Below are 18,227 nucleotides of genomic sequence, written 5' to 3'. Positions count from 1 at the left end.
AGATGAATGGAGGTAAAAGCAATCACAGGGAGAAAAAGAGAAGTGAAATCAAGACGAGGGTGTGACCGCAAAGGTTTAGTCTGCTAAAAGTTTCTATTCCATGGTAAATTAAAAAGTCATTACAGAGATTACATGGCTGTTCTTCATGAGAGTGACACGAATTCTGAAGATACATGAGAGATCTGCTAATGACGCTCCTCATCTCACCTCAGCATTCATGAGTCCTCTACAGTCTCACATCAGCATTTAGTAATCCGTCTGAGAGAAAACTGAGATTGTGATTATTCTGACCCACACATATTATTTTCCTTTTTTGAGAATTTGGATTAAAAAGGCATTGAAATCTCTCCTGAAAAGAGAAAACTGGTAAAACCTAATAGATATTCCTCTGGCAATATTTCTTATAAATAAATGGCTGTGTATAACATTGTTAATTGTATGTCCATAAATTGTGTTTCAGCCTCCTTTTTGTTTTGGTTCAGACCCACATCCCAAAACCAAACAGAAATAAGAAATTGTCATTTGTTGCATTTTCATTATGCAAAATTACATTTTGTAATTATTTCCTTTGATTTATGACCTGGACACTGGCAGGTTCCTGACAGGTTTGGTGTGTTTGATTTTAGTGTGTTAAAGGTGTCATGAACTGCCGTTTGTTTTTTAATATTAATTTATTTATTTTGTACTGTTCTGTTATCAAGATTTTTACATAAAAAAGCATCATAATTTTGAAGTAATAGGATATATTATTATAATCCATAAATTAAAAATAAGGAAAGGCAATAGAATAAAGATGCGTTTTAAGAATTCCAAATTAGACGGAGCACTCTTAATATCAGGTGGCAACTGATTCCATAACCATGGAGCAGAAAGGCTCTGTCACCTTTAAACTTAAGTCATGACCATGGGACATCTAAAAGAGCTTTATTAGCAGATCTGAGGGACTTAGGAGCAGAATTAAATGAGATAAGATCAGAAATGTATGATGGGGCTTGTCCATTAAGTGCTTTAAAAACAATCAACAACATTTTTAATTGAATTCTAAATGAGACAGGAAGCCAGTGGAGCGACGCTAAAATTGTAGTGATATGATCACGTTTTTTTTTTTTTTTTGGACCAGTTAACAATCTGGCCACTGCATTCTGGACCATCTGCAAATGAGCCAGTGAAGATTGGGGAAGACATAGGTATAAGGAATTACAGTAGTCCAATCGTGATGTCATAAATGCGTGAAGAAGTTTTTCCAAGTCTTGAAAGGAAAGTGTTGATTTTAGTCTAGAAATGATTCTCAATTGATAATAGCTGTTTTTAACAACTGAGCTAATTTGCTTTTCAAGGCAAAGCTTCAAAAGAGTCAAAAATGACACCAATTTGTTTTTGCATTTGACTTGACATATGGAGTGAGACTGTCTAAGTTACTAACTATAGAGTTTCTGTATTTAGAGGCACCAAAAATAATCACCTCAGTTTTTCAGTCATGACCCCTCTAATGTTATTCTAACATGAAGTTTCTGTGTGTCTGTAGAGTCGTATCAGTACTCAGTGCTGGAGTCGGTGCCTGTGCCGTCAGTGGTGGCCAAACTGAAAGCCGCAGATGCTGATATCGACTCCAATGCAGAGATGGACTACTATATAATAGATGGGGATGCACCAGGTGTGTTCAACATCACCACAGACGAGGAGACACAGGAGGGAGTCATCTTTCTACAGAGGGTGAGATCATAGTGAACGACAGGCCATTTAGTATAGTGAATTAGACTGTCTATATTAATAATGAAAAACTAGTCAACTGATATTAGTAGTATGCAGGGTTCCTCAGTCCTGGTCCTGGAAAAAATAAATAACTACAACTAGCCATCAATAAATACCCTCCTGTGTAGAGTTTAGCTCCAACCCTAATCAGACACACCTTAGCCAATAACGGTTTTGGGATGATTGCGGGTGCGTCTCAATCAGCTCCCAAGCTCATGAATCAGTGCATTGTGTCCATTAATCCTGACACTGGTAAAAACCTTGGCTCACTGCGCACTGGGACAGTGATTCCTCAGTTTCCAGTGACAAGACCGTGTATAAAGTCACCACTGGTATTAATCAACAACAGGCAGGACCTATATCTTTTTAAGATTATTTTTCATGCTCTTTAAACATATTGGGCCTCATTCATGAAACACGAGCAGAACAAATTTTTGTGTAAATCATTCGTAAAACCGTTCTGACGTAAACTTTCGATTCATGAAAATGTTCGTATTTTCAAAATGATAGATGGTATGAAAGAAATGTACACCTGCTCCCTACCAGGAGTAAATGGTGCATAAAACGTTCTGTTTTTCTTTTTTTTGCAAACTGATGACACTGAATTTTGACACACTGCCATAAATTACAAGTTAACTTGCCCTTGTCCTTTTTTTTTTTTTTTTGCAGCTGAGTTGATAACTGTAAAACGCAGCGCTCACCACTGTCAATATTTACCCAGCTGTAAATAGAGGAGGGGCGGGAAAAATAGCAACCAACCATCCTACTTGTACAATGACTGCCTACAACAATGCAGAAGTCAATATTACTGGATACAGCTTTTTTATATTTAGTACACTTCAGAAAAATGAGATACTAGTAATACGTTGCCGCCGTGGATATTCCAAATCATAGCAACCAAAATATCTCAGCTGGAAAAATGCTGTGCCACCAAAGCGTTTTCAATTAATTAATAAAAAATATATATTTACGAATTATTGGATTTCATTAACATACACGTTTCTATCAAATCGGACATTTACGAAGCATTTGTGAATCCAAAGGGGAGTTTTCGGGAAGGTTTTACATGCAAATTACTCAGAATTTACTTCTCGCAAGTTTCATGAATGAGGCCCATTGTCTTGTTACATGTCCTTATAACATTTCCACCAAATATTAATTATAAGTGTTAACTAGATGTGTTTGCTACCAATCTAGCCATGTGTTTATATAATTAAAAAAATCAGTTTGTGTTTTCAAATCTTCTGTCACATGCCATTGTCTCCATTGTGGCCTTGTTTCCTCTTTTTATTTTATTTTTTTAAGTTATGTTTTTGGCCGTTCATGCCTTTTATTAGACAGAGCAGTGTAGATGAGACAGGAAACAATGGAAAGGAGAAAGAGGGGAACAGGACAGGCAAAGGTCTTGGCTCAGCAGCGCTGCACACATGGCCATAATTCCAATGTCTGGGTACTGTTCAACTATTGTTTTATGAATACTGTGAATTCAGACATGCTACTCCTGTTTTATAGTAGGGAATTTTGCATATTCAGATGTCATTCCAGAGATCACATGCAGTATGGCCTAACATTGGGGCCTGAGACTTTAAACTCATTAGGTCAAAGATCATCAACTGTCTGGATTGATGAATACATTGTGTTCACTCTTTGGATTATATCACACTGGATTGTATATTCGCAGATGGACACATCAAACCTCTTCTGAACTGTTTTATGATATTGGACCAAAGGACTATATACCTTTTAACAGCCTAAGAACTCTGTGTACATATTGTGATTATTTATTTAAAAAACAAATGTTAGTACATATAAATATTTATTAATTAATATTATGTGATGATGTTTTTAAACACACAGTTAATAATTTAATTTGTGTAGCCACTATTTAGTTTTTTTGTAAAAAGACAAAATATCTTTTGCTTTTTCTTCTTTCTAAATGTCAATCTTTCTCTCTCCCACAGCCTTTGGACTATGAAACTAAAAGCAGTTTTTCTCTGAAGATTGAAGCCACTAATCGGAATATTGACCCTCAGTTTTTGACCTTTGGCCCCTTCAGTGATACAGTGGCTGTAAACGTCATTGTAGAGGATGTGAACGAGCCGCCGGTCTTCTCTCCTCTGATCAGCAGGATGGTGGTATCTGAGGCAGCGAGGGTCGGCACGGTCATCGGTACAGTTTCCGCCCGTGATCCAGACTCTTCCAGCAGTGCCATCAGGTAAACGCTTCGGTGATGTGTGTTCTGTGTAATATCTTATTAGACTGTGTGTTTGTGATTCGCATGGCTGTTTAACTTATTGTCCTCTTAGCCATAAGTATATGTTACAGTCCTAACACAGAACTCTGTTTGGATGCTAAAACACAGTTTAATCAGTTAATTCTGTACTTAATTCACATAAAAACAATCTGTGAGGTCTACAGACCCCAAACTCTGGTTTAATAGTATGACTGTTATGGCCAGGATATGTAAATAAACATGATGAAGACAAGCCAAAGTTCAAACACAGTCTTTTCTTGATAATCCCAAAAATATATAACAAAGAAATCAAGAGAATGCTCTTGTCATGTATACACTGATGAGACAGGACAATGAACTGAACAAAACAGGTACTTAAACTAAACGAGGGGACTAATGAGTTGATTAACAAGGCACAGGTGAATGAGATGAACCAATGAAACATGGGAAAACTAAGGCTACGTCCACACGAAGACGGGTTTCTCCGTATCCGATCTTTTTTTTTTGCCTTAAATTCCGTAAACACGGAGTCGTCTCAGGAAATATCTGCGTCCACACGGAATCACTGAAACCGACTGAAAACGATGTAGTACACATGCCAGACCAATATGTGGCGCAGATTCTGCCACAGAGATACACAAAAAAACAGAGAAGAAGACTTGGACCATGTGCGTAAACCTTGCGCGCTGAATATAAACTAACACACAAAGCAGAAGATTTTGCTTTAATAAAACTAATGAGCTCGGTAGGTTCTGCAGCACGAACACAGGCACGTAGTCTGACATTGTTGTTGTTGTTGTCGCTGTTATGTGGCGTAGCGGTGTCTGATTAGGGGCGAGACGTGGGGTGATGACGTCATCGTTTCAGAAAATATACGGATTCGCCGTCCACACGAAACCACGAAAACGGCATTTTCAAATTTATCCACCCTGGGACCCGGTTTCAAAAATGATTGGTTTCACTCTTCGAAAACGCCAGTTTCGTGTGGACGAAACGCCTATATGGTAAAAAATTTATGCGTGTACAGAGAAACTCGTCTTCGTGTGGACGGGGCCTTAGTCAAAGGAAAATGAGCAGACAAGGTGAACACAATGAAAACAAAAAGATCACATGACACTGACAGACTGAAGTGATGCTGCTCTTGAATAATTTGTTTTTGGTCAAAGCATTAGGACTCGAGTCTTGACAATGACAAATATTTGTTATCTAGAATTAATAGAAGCTGTAAGAGAATCTTCAACTTGAACTTATATTTTTAGGTTAAACAATTAATTTTGTTTTCTATAAATACGGACCAAATTTGATTGTTAAATCGATACAACATATTTTCCATAAGATGATAATATAGTTACGAACACTGCTCTGAGACTTGGCTGAAGAGCCAGTTGCAGTCTTTATTAAAGGTAATCCAAAGAGTAGCCAAAGGCAGATGAACCCTAGTTAAAAAAAAAGTAACATATTTAAAATAAATTTATTTCATACTAAGTATAGTTCAAATCTATTAACATATTTACTGACATATCACTTGAGACTTACTGATATAAAAAACTGATTAAACTTTGTTTGGAGTACTACTAATGCACAATGTACATTTATTATATTAAGCCTAAAATGTGTTTTAATGTCACTATTGACAAATATGATATGATCTTTGAATAATATCGGTCTTTAAATGCAAGATATTTAAAGTGCACCTAAAGTATACTTGCAACAGTTCCACTTTGGCACAATCAAATATACTTCAGTATACAACCCGAATTCCGGAAATGTTGTGACGTTTTTTTAAATTTGAATAAAATGAAAACTAAAAGACTTTGAAATTACACAAGCCATTATTTTATTCACAATTGAACACAGAGAACATAACAAATGTTTAAACAGAAAACGTTTACACTTTTATACACTAAATGAGCTCATTTCAAATTTGATGCCTGCTACAAGTCTCAAAAAAATTGGCAGGGGGGCAACAACGGGCTGAAAAAGCAAGAAACTTTGAAAAGATTCAGCTGGGAGAACATCTAGCAACTAATTAAGTTAATTGACATCAGGTCTGTAACATGATTAGCTATAAAAGTGATTTCTTAGAGAGGCAGAGTCTCTCAGAAGTAAAGATGGGCAGAGGCTCTCCAATCTGTGAAAGAGTGCGTAAAAAGAATACTTTATTGTGGAACACTTTAAAAACAACGTCCATCAACGTCAAATTGCAAAGGCTTTGCAAATCTCATCATGTACAGTGCATAGCATCATCAAAAGTTTCAGAGAAACTGGAGAAATCTCTGTGTGTAAGGGACAAGGCCGAAGACCTTTGTTGGATGCCCGTGGTCTTCGGGTCACTGACATTACTAAATGGGCCCAGGAATACATCCAAAATCCACTGTCGGTAAACACAATATGCCATGCCATCTGCAGATGCCAACTAAAGCTCTATCATGCAAAAAGGAAGCCATATGTGAGCATGGTCCAGAAGCGCCATTGTGTCCTGTGGGTCAAGGCTCATTTAAAGAGAGAGAAGAGAGAATGAGCTTTATTTATTGGCCAAGTATGTTTACACATACAAGGAATTTGTTGTAGTGACAGAAGCTCCAAAGTGCAAAAGAAAGACAGCAACAGGACAGTGAAGTGAAGTGAAGTGACATACGGCCAAGTATGGTGACCCATACTCAGAATTCGTGCTCTGCATTTAACCCATCCAATGTGCGCACACACACACAGCAGTGATCACACACACACCGTGAACACACACCCGGAGCAGTGGGCAGCCATTTATACTGCGGCGCCCGGGGAGCAGTTGGGGGTTCGGTGCCTTGCTCAAGGGTACCTCAGTCATGGTATTGAGGGTGGAGAGAGTGCTGGACATTCACTCCCCCACCTACAATCCCTGCCGGCCCGAGACTCGAACCCGCAACCTTTGGATTACGAGTCCGACTCTCTAACCATTAGGCCACAACTTCCCCACAGGACAGGACAGGACACAGATAATAAAAGAATAACAACAATTAACCAAAAGGCAATGTACAAAGCAGCAAAAACACAATATATAATATAGACAACTATGTATGTACAGGTCAAGTATGTGCAAATTAGAAATGAGAAAATAAAGATAAAATTAGTGAGTGTGGTGAATGGATAGTGTATTATAGTGTGTTCCACATTTATTGTTGAGTGTTCATGAGATGGATTGCCTGAGGGAAGAAACTGTTCCTGTGTCTGGTCGTTCTGGTGCACAGAGCTCTGTAGCGTCGACCAGACGGTAACAGTTCAAAGAGGGAGTGTGCTGGGTGTGAGGGGTCCAGAGTGACTTTACCAGCCCTTTTGCTCACTCTGGATAAGTACAGTTCTTGGAGAGTGGGGAGGGCTGTACCAATGATTCGCTCAGCAGTCCGGACTACCCTCCGTAGTCTTCTGAGGTCAGATTTGGTAGCTGAGCTGAACCAGACAGTTATAGAAGTGCAGAGGATGGATTCAATGATGGCGGAGTAGAACTGTTTCAGCAGCTCCTGTGGCAGGTTGAACTTCCTCAGCTGGCGAAGAATGTACAACCTCTGCTGGGCCTTCCTGACAATGGAGTCTATGTGAATATCCCACTTCAGGTCCTCGGAGATGGTGGTGCCCAGGAATCTGAATGACTCCACTGCAGTCACAGTGCTGTTCATTATAGTGAGTGGGGGGAGAGCAGGGGGGTTTCTCCTGAAGTCCACTATCATCTCCACAGTTTTGAGCGTGTTAAGCTCTAGGTTGTTGAGACTGCACCAGACAGCCAGCTCCTTAACCTCCTGTCTGTAAGCAGACTCATCACCGTCCTGGATGAGGCCGATCAGTGTGGTGTCGTCTGCAAACTTCAGGAGCTTGACAGTGGGGTCTTTAGAGGTGCAGTCGTTGGTGTAGAGGGAGAAGAGCAGTGGGGAGAGTACACAGCCCTGAGGAGCTCCAGTGCTGATGGTACGAGTGCTGGATGTGAATTTACCAAGCTTTACTAACTGCTGCCTGTCTGTCAGGAAGCTGTTGATCCACTGGCAGACGGAGGTGGGGACGGAGAGCTGGGTTAGTTTATTCTGAAGGGTTTCTGTGATGATGGTGTTAAAAGCGGAGCTGAAGTCCACAAACAGGATCCTCACATAAGTCCCTGGTCTGTCCAGATGCTGCAGGGTGAAGTGCAGTCCCATGTTGACTGCATCATCCACAGACCTGTTTGCTCTGTAGGCAAACTGCAGGGGGTCCAGTAAGGGTCCAGTGATGTCCTTCAGATAAGCCAAAACCAGTCTTTCAAATGATTTCATGGTTACAGACGTTAGGGCCACAGGTCTGTAGTGTTTAAGTCCGGTAATTTTGGGTTTCTTTGGGACGGGGATGATGGTGGAGCGTTTGAAGCATGAGGGGACTTCACACAGCTCCAGTGATCTGTTGAAGATCTGTGTGAAGATGGGGGCCAGCTGATCAGCACAGGTTTTTAGGCAGGCTGGTGACACACCATCTGGGCCTGGTGCTTTGCTTCTTTTGTTCTTCCTGAAGACCTGGCACACGTCATCTTCGTTGATTTGAATCGTATGTGTGGGGGAGAGAGGGGTTGCTGGAGGTGTGAGTGGTTTTGTGGAGAGGTGTTCAGGGTGGGTGTGGGGTGATCTTTCAAAACGACAAAAGAACTCGTTCAAGTCGTCTGCCAGGTGTTGATTCTCCACAGTGCTGGGGGATGGTGACTTGTAACTGGTGATATCCTTCATTCCTATCCACACTGAAGCAGGACCACTGGAAGATAATTTTCTCCTGAGCTTGTCAGAATAATTCCTCTTTGCCACTCTGATCTCATTTTCCAGTGTGTATTTGGCCTGTTTGTACAAGACTTTATCCCCCTTTCTGTAAGCATCTTCTTTGGCCTGACGGAGCTGTCTGAGTTTAGCAGTGAACCATGGTTTGTCATTGTTGTAGATTAGATGAGTCCTGTTAGGAATGCACATATCCTCACAGAAACTGATATAAGATGTTACAGTCTCTGTGAGCTCGTCCAGATCGGTAACAGCAGCTTCAAAAACAGACCAATCAGTGAGGTCGAAACAGGCTTGTAGATCCCGCTCTGTTTCATTAGTCCATCTTTTAGCAGATCTTAATACAGGCTTTGCAGACTTAAGTTTCTGCCTGTAGGACGGAATAAGATGAGCCAAGCAGTGATCAGAGAGTCCTAAAGCTGCTCGTGGAGCAGAGTGATATGCGTCCTTTATTGTTGTGTAACAACGATCCAATATATTACTGTCTCTGGTGGGGCATGTGATGTGCTGTCTGTATTTTGGCAGTTCGCGGGAGAGATTTGCTTTATTAAAGTCCCCGAGAATGATTAAAACAGAGTCCGAGTGTTGTTGCTCAATCTCTATGATCAGATCAGCGTGCTCACGTGCGCTTGCGGTGGAATGTATTGCGGTGGAATGTATATGCGTGCCAATGCACTGCCCACAAGGCTATTGGCTATCTGTTTCTTGAATCATGTCGTAACCAGGCTAGTGTGGTTTTCAGGGACAGTGTTGACTTACCTGCGCTGGTGTTCATCCGTGCCCAACGGCACATGATAAATGTCATAAACATTCCCACCAGAGGCCTGACATTCCCAACTATAACATCCATTCTGACAAGCAGACTGTTTCTCTCCATCACTGTGATCCTTTACAATTATTTGATAATTGAAGAGTTATTATGAGGCTTTGAGGCTTGGACGGTGAATGATAATCTGCTGTTAAAATAATTAAATTACTCTCTTATTTAATTGCTTGTGAATCACCTTTTTGTGCCTTGTGGATTCTCTGCCTCAAGTTGAAATATGAAGTTAATATCTGTACATTTAATAAAAACACAGGACAATATGTTACTCATTTGAATTCCTTTATAATGAGGAAAAAATACTCTGAATGGGGTACTATAGGGCTAAAGGCACAATGTGCTTGTTACTACTCCCATAGTGAAATATTGCAGAAATATATCATATATATGTGTGTGTGTTTTATTTAACATTGTTTTGTTGGTTTGTTTTGTTTAAAAGTAGTCATATGTATGTGGTGGTGAGGGTGGCCTCACAAATACTTAACCAATCACCTTAGCGAAGTTTGTACTCTTTTTTTTGTTTGTTTGTTTATTTTGATTAATAAAGGATTTTGTTTTGTTCAAAAATGAATTAAAATGTTTTCATTAATATTTATATTTTAGACACAGGAAAAAAAAAAAAAAAAAAAGGATTTGAAAGCTTTATTTTTCCCTGCTGTACCGAAAATGTACCAAACGGTTACTTCAAAACCGGGGTGCTTACTGAACCATTTTTGTATGTAATTTTTGTTAACGATTGTACCCATTAAATATAGTGGTTATAGATATGGGGATTATGTCTAACCCTAACCAACTTAATAAATGCTAATAACCATATGAACTTAACTACGCCACCTCAACAAATGGAAAATCAATCATTTATTTATTATCATGTCAATTTTTGTGCCTTTTAGCTTAAAAAGTAGAGGCACTTTTTACTCCAGGTACCATACTTTCTGATTCCCAATTACTATATATATCTATAACATTTTAAAAACATTAAGAATTAGATACATTTAGTGCAGAATACTTTTCTATTTGCTTAATGAAATGTTGATGTTTAGGAAAGTGATGCAGTGCGTTTTTGTGCCATCTACATACCTGCAAACTAGTCGCTTTTCGGGAAAATTCGCCGTTTTGAATCAATAAATTACTCCACTGCTCACAAAGAGAAGAAAGAACACTGATGACAACAGAATTGCTCTGTCCAAAAAGTTTGTGATATAAATGTGCATTTTTTACTTGAAGGTCTTTTTCCTTTTATTATGTTGATAATTTCTTCTGGGGGGGATGCCCCCAGACCCCCTACAAGGTTTAAATTTCCGAACTGTCACCGTTTTGACCTCTTGTGAGTTTGCAGGTATGCATCTAGTGGTTATGAGGAGAATAAAATTAAATGTGTCTTTTCTTTTTATAGTGCAGCATTAGCCCTTTTGTTCTTGTAGACATGCTACAGTCAATCAATTGAATTATTTTGGAATGCTAGAGTCATTTATGATAAATAAGAAAAGAGGCAAGCTAATAAGAATTAGTTAATTTTCCCTGTTATTACTGAAGGACTTGTCTCTGGTGTGTCCAGGTACTCCATCGACCGGAACACAGACCTGGAACGCTTCTTCAATGTGGACGCTTTGACCGGTGTCATTAGCACAGCCAAAGCCCTCGACAGAGAACTCAATTCAGTCCACAACATCACCATATTTGCCACTGAGAACCGTGAGTACAACAAAAGCCACATTTTAAAATGTGAAATAGAATTGTCAAAAAAGAAAATAATTTACTTAACTGTTTTGAAGGGGTGACACTCTTTCATTCTTTCTCTCTTTCAATTCAATTTGATCAAAATGGCGTCAGGCCGCTCCGCTTAGATTTTGCTTTAATCTACTTTTTTTACTTACTTTTACGTTCTCTTTTTACACATTTCACGTCGGCACTGATCACCTATAACATAGAAACACTTTTGGACATTGGGAACCGCTGCACTAACCTGTTCCAGGACACTTTAGCCACGAATCCAGCGTGGCCACTGGAGATTCTTCGGAACGCGGAGATAAACAATAACCCCCCGAGGCGACGGATCAAGAAACACCGCGGGAAACGCGCAGGGATTCGAGACAGACTCAGGATTATTGCATTCTGCTCGCAAATGTCCAATCCTTGGAGAATAAGATGGACGATTTTAGAGCCAGGATTAGTTTCCAACGGGACATAAGGGTCTGTAACATCCTTTGTTTGTCCGAAACATGGCTTTCGTCCTTGGTCCCAGACACTGCTGTTATGCCAAGTGATAGCTTCTCTGTTTTCGGATGGACAGAACAGCAGAGGCCAGTAAATCCAGGGGTGGAGGAGTGTGTTTCATGATCAACAAGAAATGGTGTGATCCCAGTAATATCTCCATTCTGTCACGTTTCTGCTTGCCTCATCTGGAACATCTTTCCATTATTTGCCCCTCATTTTAATAATAATAATAATAATAATAATAATAATCCATTACATTTATATAGCGCTTTTCTGCTTTTCTAAGCACTCAAAGCGCTCTACATTGTGAGGGGTGGTGTCTCCTCGTCCACCACCAGTGTGCAGCATCCACACTGGTTTTATCTGCCCCGGGAGTTTTCATCGATCATTGTTACTGCTGTGTACATTCCACCACAGGTAGACACCGGCTTGGCTTTGTCTAAGCTTCACGATGTGCTCAGTGGCTACATTAACAAACATCCTGATGCTGCCTTTATCATCGCGGGAGACTTTAACAAAGCTAACCTCAAACGTGTCATGCCGAACTTTTATCAACATGTATCCTGTCCAACTAGAGGACCAAACACACTGGATCATTGCTACACTCAGTTCAAGAATGCCTACAAAGCCCGCTCACTCCCGGCTTTTGGCAAATCGGACCATGCTGCCATTTTCCTCACACCGGAATATAAACAAAGGCTCGTTCAGGATCCTCCGGTGCAGAGAGTAGTGACGCGCTGGTCCTCCCACTCAGAGGCTATGTTACAGTCGGCTCTTGATGACGTAGACTGGGACATGTTCCGGGCAAGCTCTTCTGACGTCAGCGAGTTCACGGATGTAGCATTAAACTTTATAAACACGCTAACCGAGCAAGTTACAGAAACAATAACTGTAAGGACCTTCTCTAATCAGAAACCATGGGTGACAGAACAATCCGTGCTGCGGTTAACACACGTACTGCCGCTTACAATGAGGCTCTTCTGACCGGGAATATGAGCGAGTACAAAGCAAAGCATCGTGCTATGCTCTCCGAGAGCCGCTAAACACAGATACAGAGAGAGAATTGAGTCTCATTTCCAGCTCAATGACTCTCGACGGATGTGGCAGGGACTGAGGACCATCTGTGCCTTCGGAAACAAATCCTCCGCGGAGGTGAGAGCAGATCCGTTGCTGGCCGACGAGTTAAACATCTTCTACGGCCGCAACGGTGGTGGCGTGACTCTGCCATCCAGCGCGTCAGGAAGCAGCAGGCAGAGCAGTGATAATCCTGTAATGAGGATGAGGTTCGGAGGGCGCTTAACCCTCTGGGGCCGGCTGTATCACAACTCGGTTTTTTTCAGATCAGTGCAAAAGACACTAAAAATACTCTGTTGATTTTGGTCACACAAATAAGTGTTATACATCAATCGAAACTGTTAAGTCTCTATTTTTTTTGTGTACACTCACGATTACAACAAAACTTTGTGGTTTTGGGGAAAAAGAAAACAAACAGGGTGCGCTCTCTGTCTTCTCCATCTCCGCGATCTGTTTATAGTAATGCGTCACTAAAATGAAGTGTAACTCAGCAAATACTCAACACAGAAACATGAGAGTTCTCTCTATAGAAAGCCTGAAGTGTCTGCTTTCAAATGAAGTAAGTCATATCGATAACAAACATTATGTGATAAAGTAATCCGTATGAAACCGACACTATGTTCAGTCTGTCCAGTCTAACTCATTATTTCTAATGAGATCCCGCCCCCTCGTGTTCACATGTAAATAACCACGTGACCCGCGCGTGCTTGGAGACGCTAAACATAAACAAAGCGTCAGTGAAGACATCATTGCGGCTATACTGTTCGTTTCTGGAAGAAGACGCGCTGAGTAAAGGCTGTATTTCCCTAAAAATAAGAGCAAGAGTTCATCCAGAAGAAAGGATTGATCTGATGAGTAAGTAATGCTTCTTTTTTGCATTAGTTAGTGTGTTATTGTGACAAACTTGAACGCGTTTAGTTGGGTTTTTCCCAAACTACAACATGATGAATGCTACCATCTAAGAATGCTTAGAAGAATGTTTCATGTTCACAAATAGATTTAATAGCGTGCTAAACAATAACAATTAGTTTCTCAGATATAAAATATACTTTTTTTTTAATGGTACAGAGTACATCCTTTTGTAGTTCACAGCATACGAAGTCTATTGCTGCAAAATCATACATACTATATGACTGCAAAATCATAGCTGTTTTTTCCCAAACTGTAATTCCAGACTACAATGTTTGAATATGATGGGCAATTAATTATATTTAAATTCCTTACGGCACAATGATGTTTTCATGCTCTTTATAAAACAATAAAAGTAATATGAGAGTACAATGTAACATGATGAATGCTACGAGTCTAAGTAGGTTTAGAACATGTTTATTATTAATAGCCTACTCTGTTCATAAATAGATTTTAATAGCGTGCTAAACAATAATAATTCGTTTCTCAGATATAAAAGGTCTTTTTTTGTTTACGATAGTACAAAGTATGCGTGAGTCTATAAAACCTATATATATATAGATGCTCCTGATGTTAACATGCTCACAAATGTTTTTGGTTGTTTGTATTTTATTGAATCAGGTACCTGAACCACAGATGAATCCTGATGACTTTCTTCTGATGTTGGTACAGTGCTCTCAGTGGAACACAGTTTGATGTTCAACTACACTGATATTCTATGGTAAAACAAGATCCTTGACTACTTGTTGTTTTTTTCTTCTTTAATCCATGGACATGAGTAAATGTCAGGTACTTGTTTCACTTGTTGAACAGAATCTGTTGCAGGAATGAGTTCAAGTCTGTTCACATCTCTGTGGTTAGATCAGTGTGCACAATAATGTGTCTTTGACCTTCATTATGTATGTGTTGATTATACTGTGTTGTAAATAAAATACATTTACATTTACATTTATTCATTTAGCTGACGCTTTTATCCAAAGCGACTTACAATTGCTATATATGTCAGAAGTCGCACGCCTCTGGAGCAACTAGGGGTTAAGTGTCTTGCTCAGGGACACATTGGTGTCTCACAGTGGATTCGAACCCAGGTCTCCCACACCAAAGGCATGTGTCTTATCCACTGCGCCATCACCACCCCTGCAAATACAAATAATTAAAAAAAAAAATTCAATCTCCTCACACTCTGTCTTACCTGCCTCAGTCACAGTCACACTGATGGCCCATTAGCAGCTTTAGGGGAGGGCCCTTTGTCTCTCAGGTGAAAATCACTTAATATTCAAGCCCATTACCACTCCGTCGCATATTGTCTTTCGATCACAAAACATGTCTTTTAAAAATTTTAATCAATATATTGTTTTCTGTGAATGAGTAAGCAGAATGATTTTCACATAATAGTGAAGTAAATATTCTAGCCTACAAGACTGATTACTCAAAAGTCTTATTCCGGACTATGTAGTGTGGGTATTATGGCCTTATTTCAGCTACATTTTTTTTCCCCCAAAACTTACTAACCACGCATAATATTTTTTTTCTAAAAAATGCAAACATGTACATCCACCTTGGTCACATATTATTGTAGCACAGTTTGTGCTGAATACAAAAAAAAAATACATGTTGGTCAATAGTATGTTATAAGTAGCTGAAATAAGCACAAATATCAGGGTATGTCAAAACATCTCAAGGGCCCCAAAATCACCTCAGGCCCCAGAGGGTTAAGAAAGTGAACGTCAGGAAAGCAGCCGGACCTGATGGGATAACCGGCCGTGTTCTGAGGTCCTGCGCTGATCAGCTTGCTGGTTTTTTCACTTCTATCTTTAATGAGTCCCTTGCTACCTCCGTGGTTCCCACCTCATTCAAAAAATCCATCATTATCCCTGTGCCTAAGAACAATAAACCCTCTTGCCTGAATGACTATCGCCCAGTTGCCCTCACATCTATAGTCATGAAGGTTTTTGAGAGACTTGTAAAGAGCCACATCTGCTCCTCCATCCCTGATACTTTGGACCCTGTTCAGTTTGCCTATCGCCCAAACTGATCTACGGACGATGCCATCTCTCACGTCCTCCACTCTTCCCTCACACACATGGACAGCAACAATGCGAATTATGTAAGGCTGCTATTCATTGACTATAGCTCAGCTTTCAACACTATAGTCCCCATCAAGCTGACTTCTAAACTCACAGACCTCGGCCTAAACCCTTCACTCTGTGACTGGATTCAAGACTTCCTCACCGGCAGACCTCAAGTGTTGAAAGTTGGCCAGTTCACCTCAAACTCCATCACTGAACGTAGGAGCCCCACAGGGCTGTGTCCTGAGTCCCCTGCTCTACTCTCTCTACACGCATGACTGCGTGTCCTCTCACACCTCCACATCTATTATCAAATTCGCTGATGATACTGTGGTTCTGGGCCTCATCTCCAACAATGATGAGACCACATACTTGGATGAGGTAGAGAGACAGCAGCAGCCCTACACTCCTCTTATGATCAGTGTGGAGAGGGTGAGTAGCTTCAAGTACCTCGGTGTAAACATCTCCGAGAACCTGACTTGGACTACACACATCCAAACACAGGTTAAGGAAGCCAGGCAAAGACTGCACCATCTGCGACAGCTGAGGAAATTCAGGGTCTCACCAGCAATCCTGAAAACTTTCTATTCAGGGACCATAGAAAGTGTATTGACTCAGTGCATCTCAGTGTGGTATGGAAACAGCTCCAATCAGGACTGCAAAGCACTACAGAGAGTTGTGCGCTTAGCTGAGCGCATCTCAGGGTCTGCTCTCCCCTCTCTGCAGGACATCTACCTCAAACGCTGCAAAAATAGAGCTGTCAAAATCATCAAGGACTCTAATCACCCTGGTAACCGAATATTCACTTTGCTTCCATCTGGTAAGCGCTTCCGTAGCCTGATGGCAAAAACTGAGAGACTTAGGAGGAGCTTCTTCCCCCAGGCCATCAAGGCTCCTGAACTCTAACTCTGTGTCATAACATCACTTGACTCCATGTAAATATCACCATATCAATAAGCTATTCATAATTTTTCTCTACCTCATATTGCTGCCATTTAAATACCCTGGACAACTTTTTTGCACATTCTTTTTCTTTTGCACATTCCTCTTTATTACTTTATTTAGTCAACAACATACTGACCTGCACATTTATATTTATATTTTTTATCTTTTTATTTTATTTTTATTTTTTTCTACTTTTCTTTTTCTTAATATTTGCATTCTATATAATTGCACTGTCCTTGGAGCGGACCTGAATTACATTTCACTGCTGGTTATATTCTGTATAATTGTGTATGTGACAAATAAAAAATCTGAAAATCTTGAATTCTGTCCTCATTTGCTTTTCCTCATATAATTCCAAACTCATGGCTTTTCTACACACACGCACACAGTTTTGGAGAATGTCTATATTGCCAATATGAGTGAAATGTAATCCTTTCAAGCTCCAAAAAGAACATGAAGGTACAAGTTAGCATTATATAATTTCATGAAATTAGACTGATATATTCTAAGTCTTCTAAGGCAGCATCACTTTGCATGATGAACAGATCAACATTTAATATTTTATTCGCTCTCAAAGGAAGTCAAATTTAAATACAGATACAGAGACTCTGAAACATTTAGGGACAGAAAGTTCAAACATTGATGTTTGGTCATATGCAAGTCAGTGGTTGCTTGAAAGTTTAAAGTAATGCGTTTTGCATTGCCATATTTGATGTCATCTGTGCACACGTATGTTGATCAGTGTTTTGGTTTCGAAGTGAATAAAAGCTGACCATCGATCTATTTAGTAATTGTATAGCTTCATACGTTTGTGCAATATACCACTTCATATGGATTCTCTCTAACATTATAGTTGGATTTCATTGACTTTCATTATATGGACAAAACAGCTACAAGTTGCTATAAATATATTATGTTATGTTGGGCAGAAGAAAGCAAGCTGTACAGGTTTGGAATGACATGAAGGTGAGTAACTAATGACAATGTTCATTTATGGGCAAACTTTTCTGGTAACACTTTATAATAAAGGTACCTAAATAATCATGTTCTAATACGTAAAGTAATATTGAACTATGGATTAGTGAAGGCATGAACTCATCAGGATTGGATAAGGAGCTAACCCTAATTTTGACAAGAGTCAACTGGACTGAATAATTGAATAAATGGGTTGATGACTAAAGGGATTGAATAATAGACACCTCAACAACAAGTTAGTACATGTTTGATAGTCAATGCATTAATTAAGAAAGAATGAGAAGTACTCTGACGTTCAGTTAGATGTGAATAATTATAATTATATGTAATTTAAACTATTGCCACCTGGTGCTTCATGACATATAGTGGATGGATCATGATTATTTGGCCATTAATTAGATGAATGAATGAATCAATCAATCAATCAATCAATCAGATATCCGTACATGATGATTTTTGTGCTATTGTTA

The 18,227-nt window shown here is 39.7% G+C and overlaps 1 protein-coding gene across 1 annotated transcript in view; it reads left to right on the top strand.

The window, feature by feature from the left end:
- The window catches only part of LOC306864999 (cadherin-7-like), a gene marked incomplete at both ends in the record, with an annotated part of 126,471 nt that overhangs the window by 64,567 nt on the left and 43,677 nt on the right, over positions 1 to 18,227 (top strand). The window contains 3 exons of the mRNA XM_079409331.1: positions 1,526 to 1,713; positions 3,714 to 3,967; positions 11,127 to 11,263. Coding sequence (XP_079265457.1) covers positions 1,526 to 1,713; positions 3,714 to 3,967; positions 11,127 to 11,263 — 579 coding nt within the window. The remainder of the gene's footprint in view (positions 1 to 1,525; positions 1,714 to 3,713; positions 3,968 to 11,126; positions 11,264 to 18,227) is intronic.

The sequence above is a fragment of the Barbus barbus genome, assembly GCF_936440315.1.
Source record: "Barbus barbus genome assembly, chromosome: 46".
Taxonomy (NCBI): Eukaryota; Metazoa; Chordata; class Actinopteri; order Cypriniformes; family Cyprinidae; genus Barbus; species Barbus barbus.
Note: the sequence above shows the minus strand (reverse complement) of the source record. Positions and strands in the feature narration are given on the sequence as shown.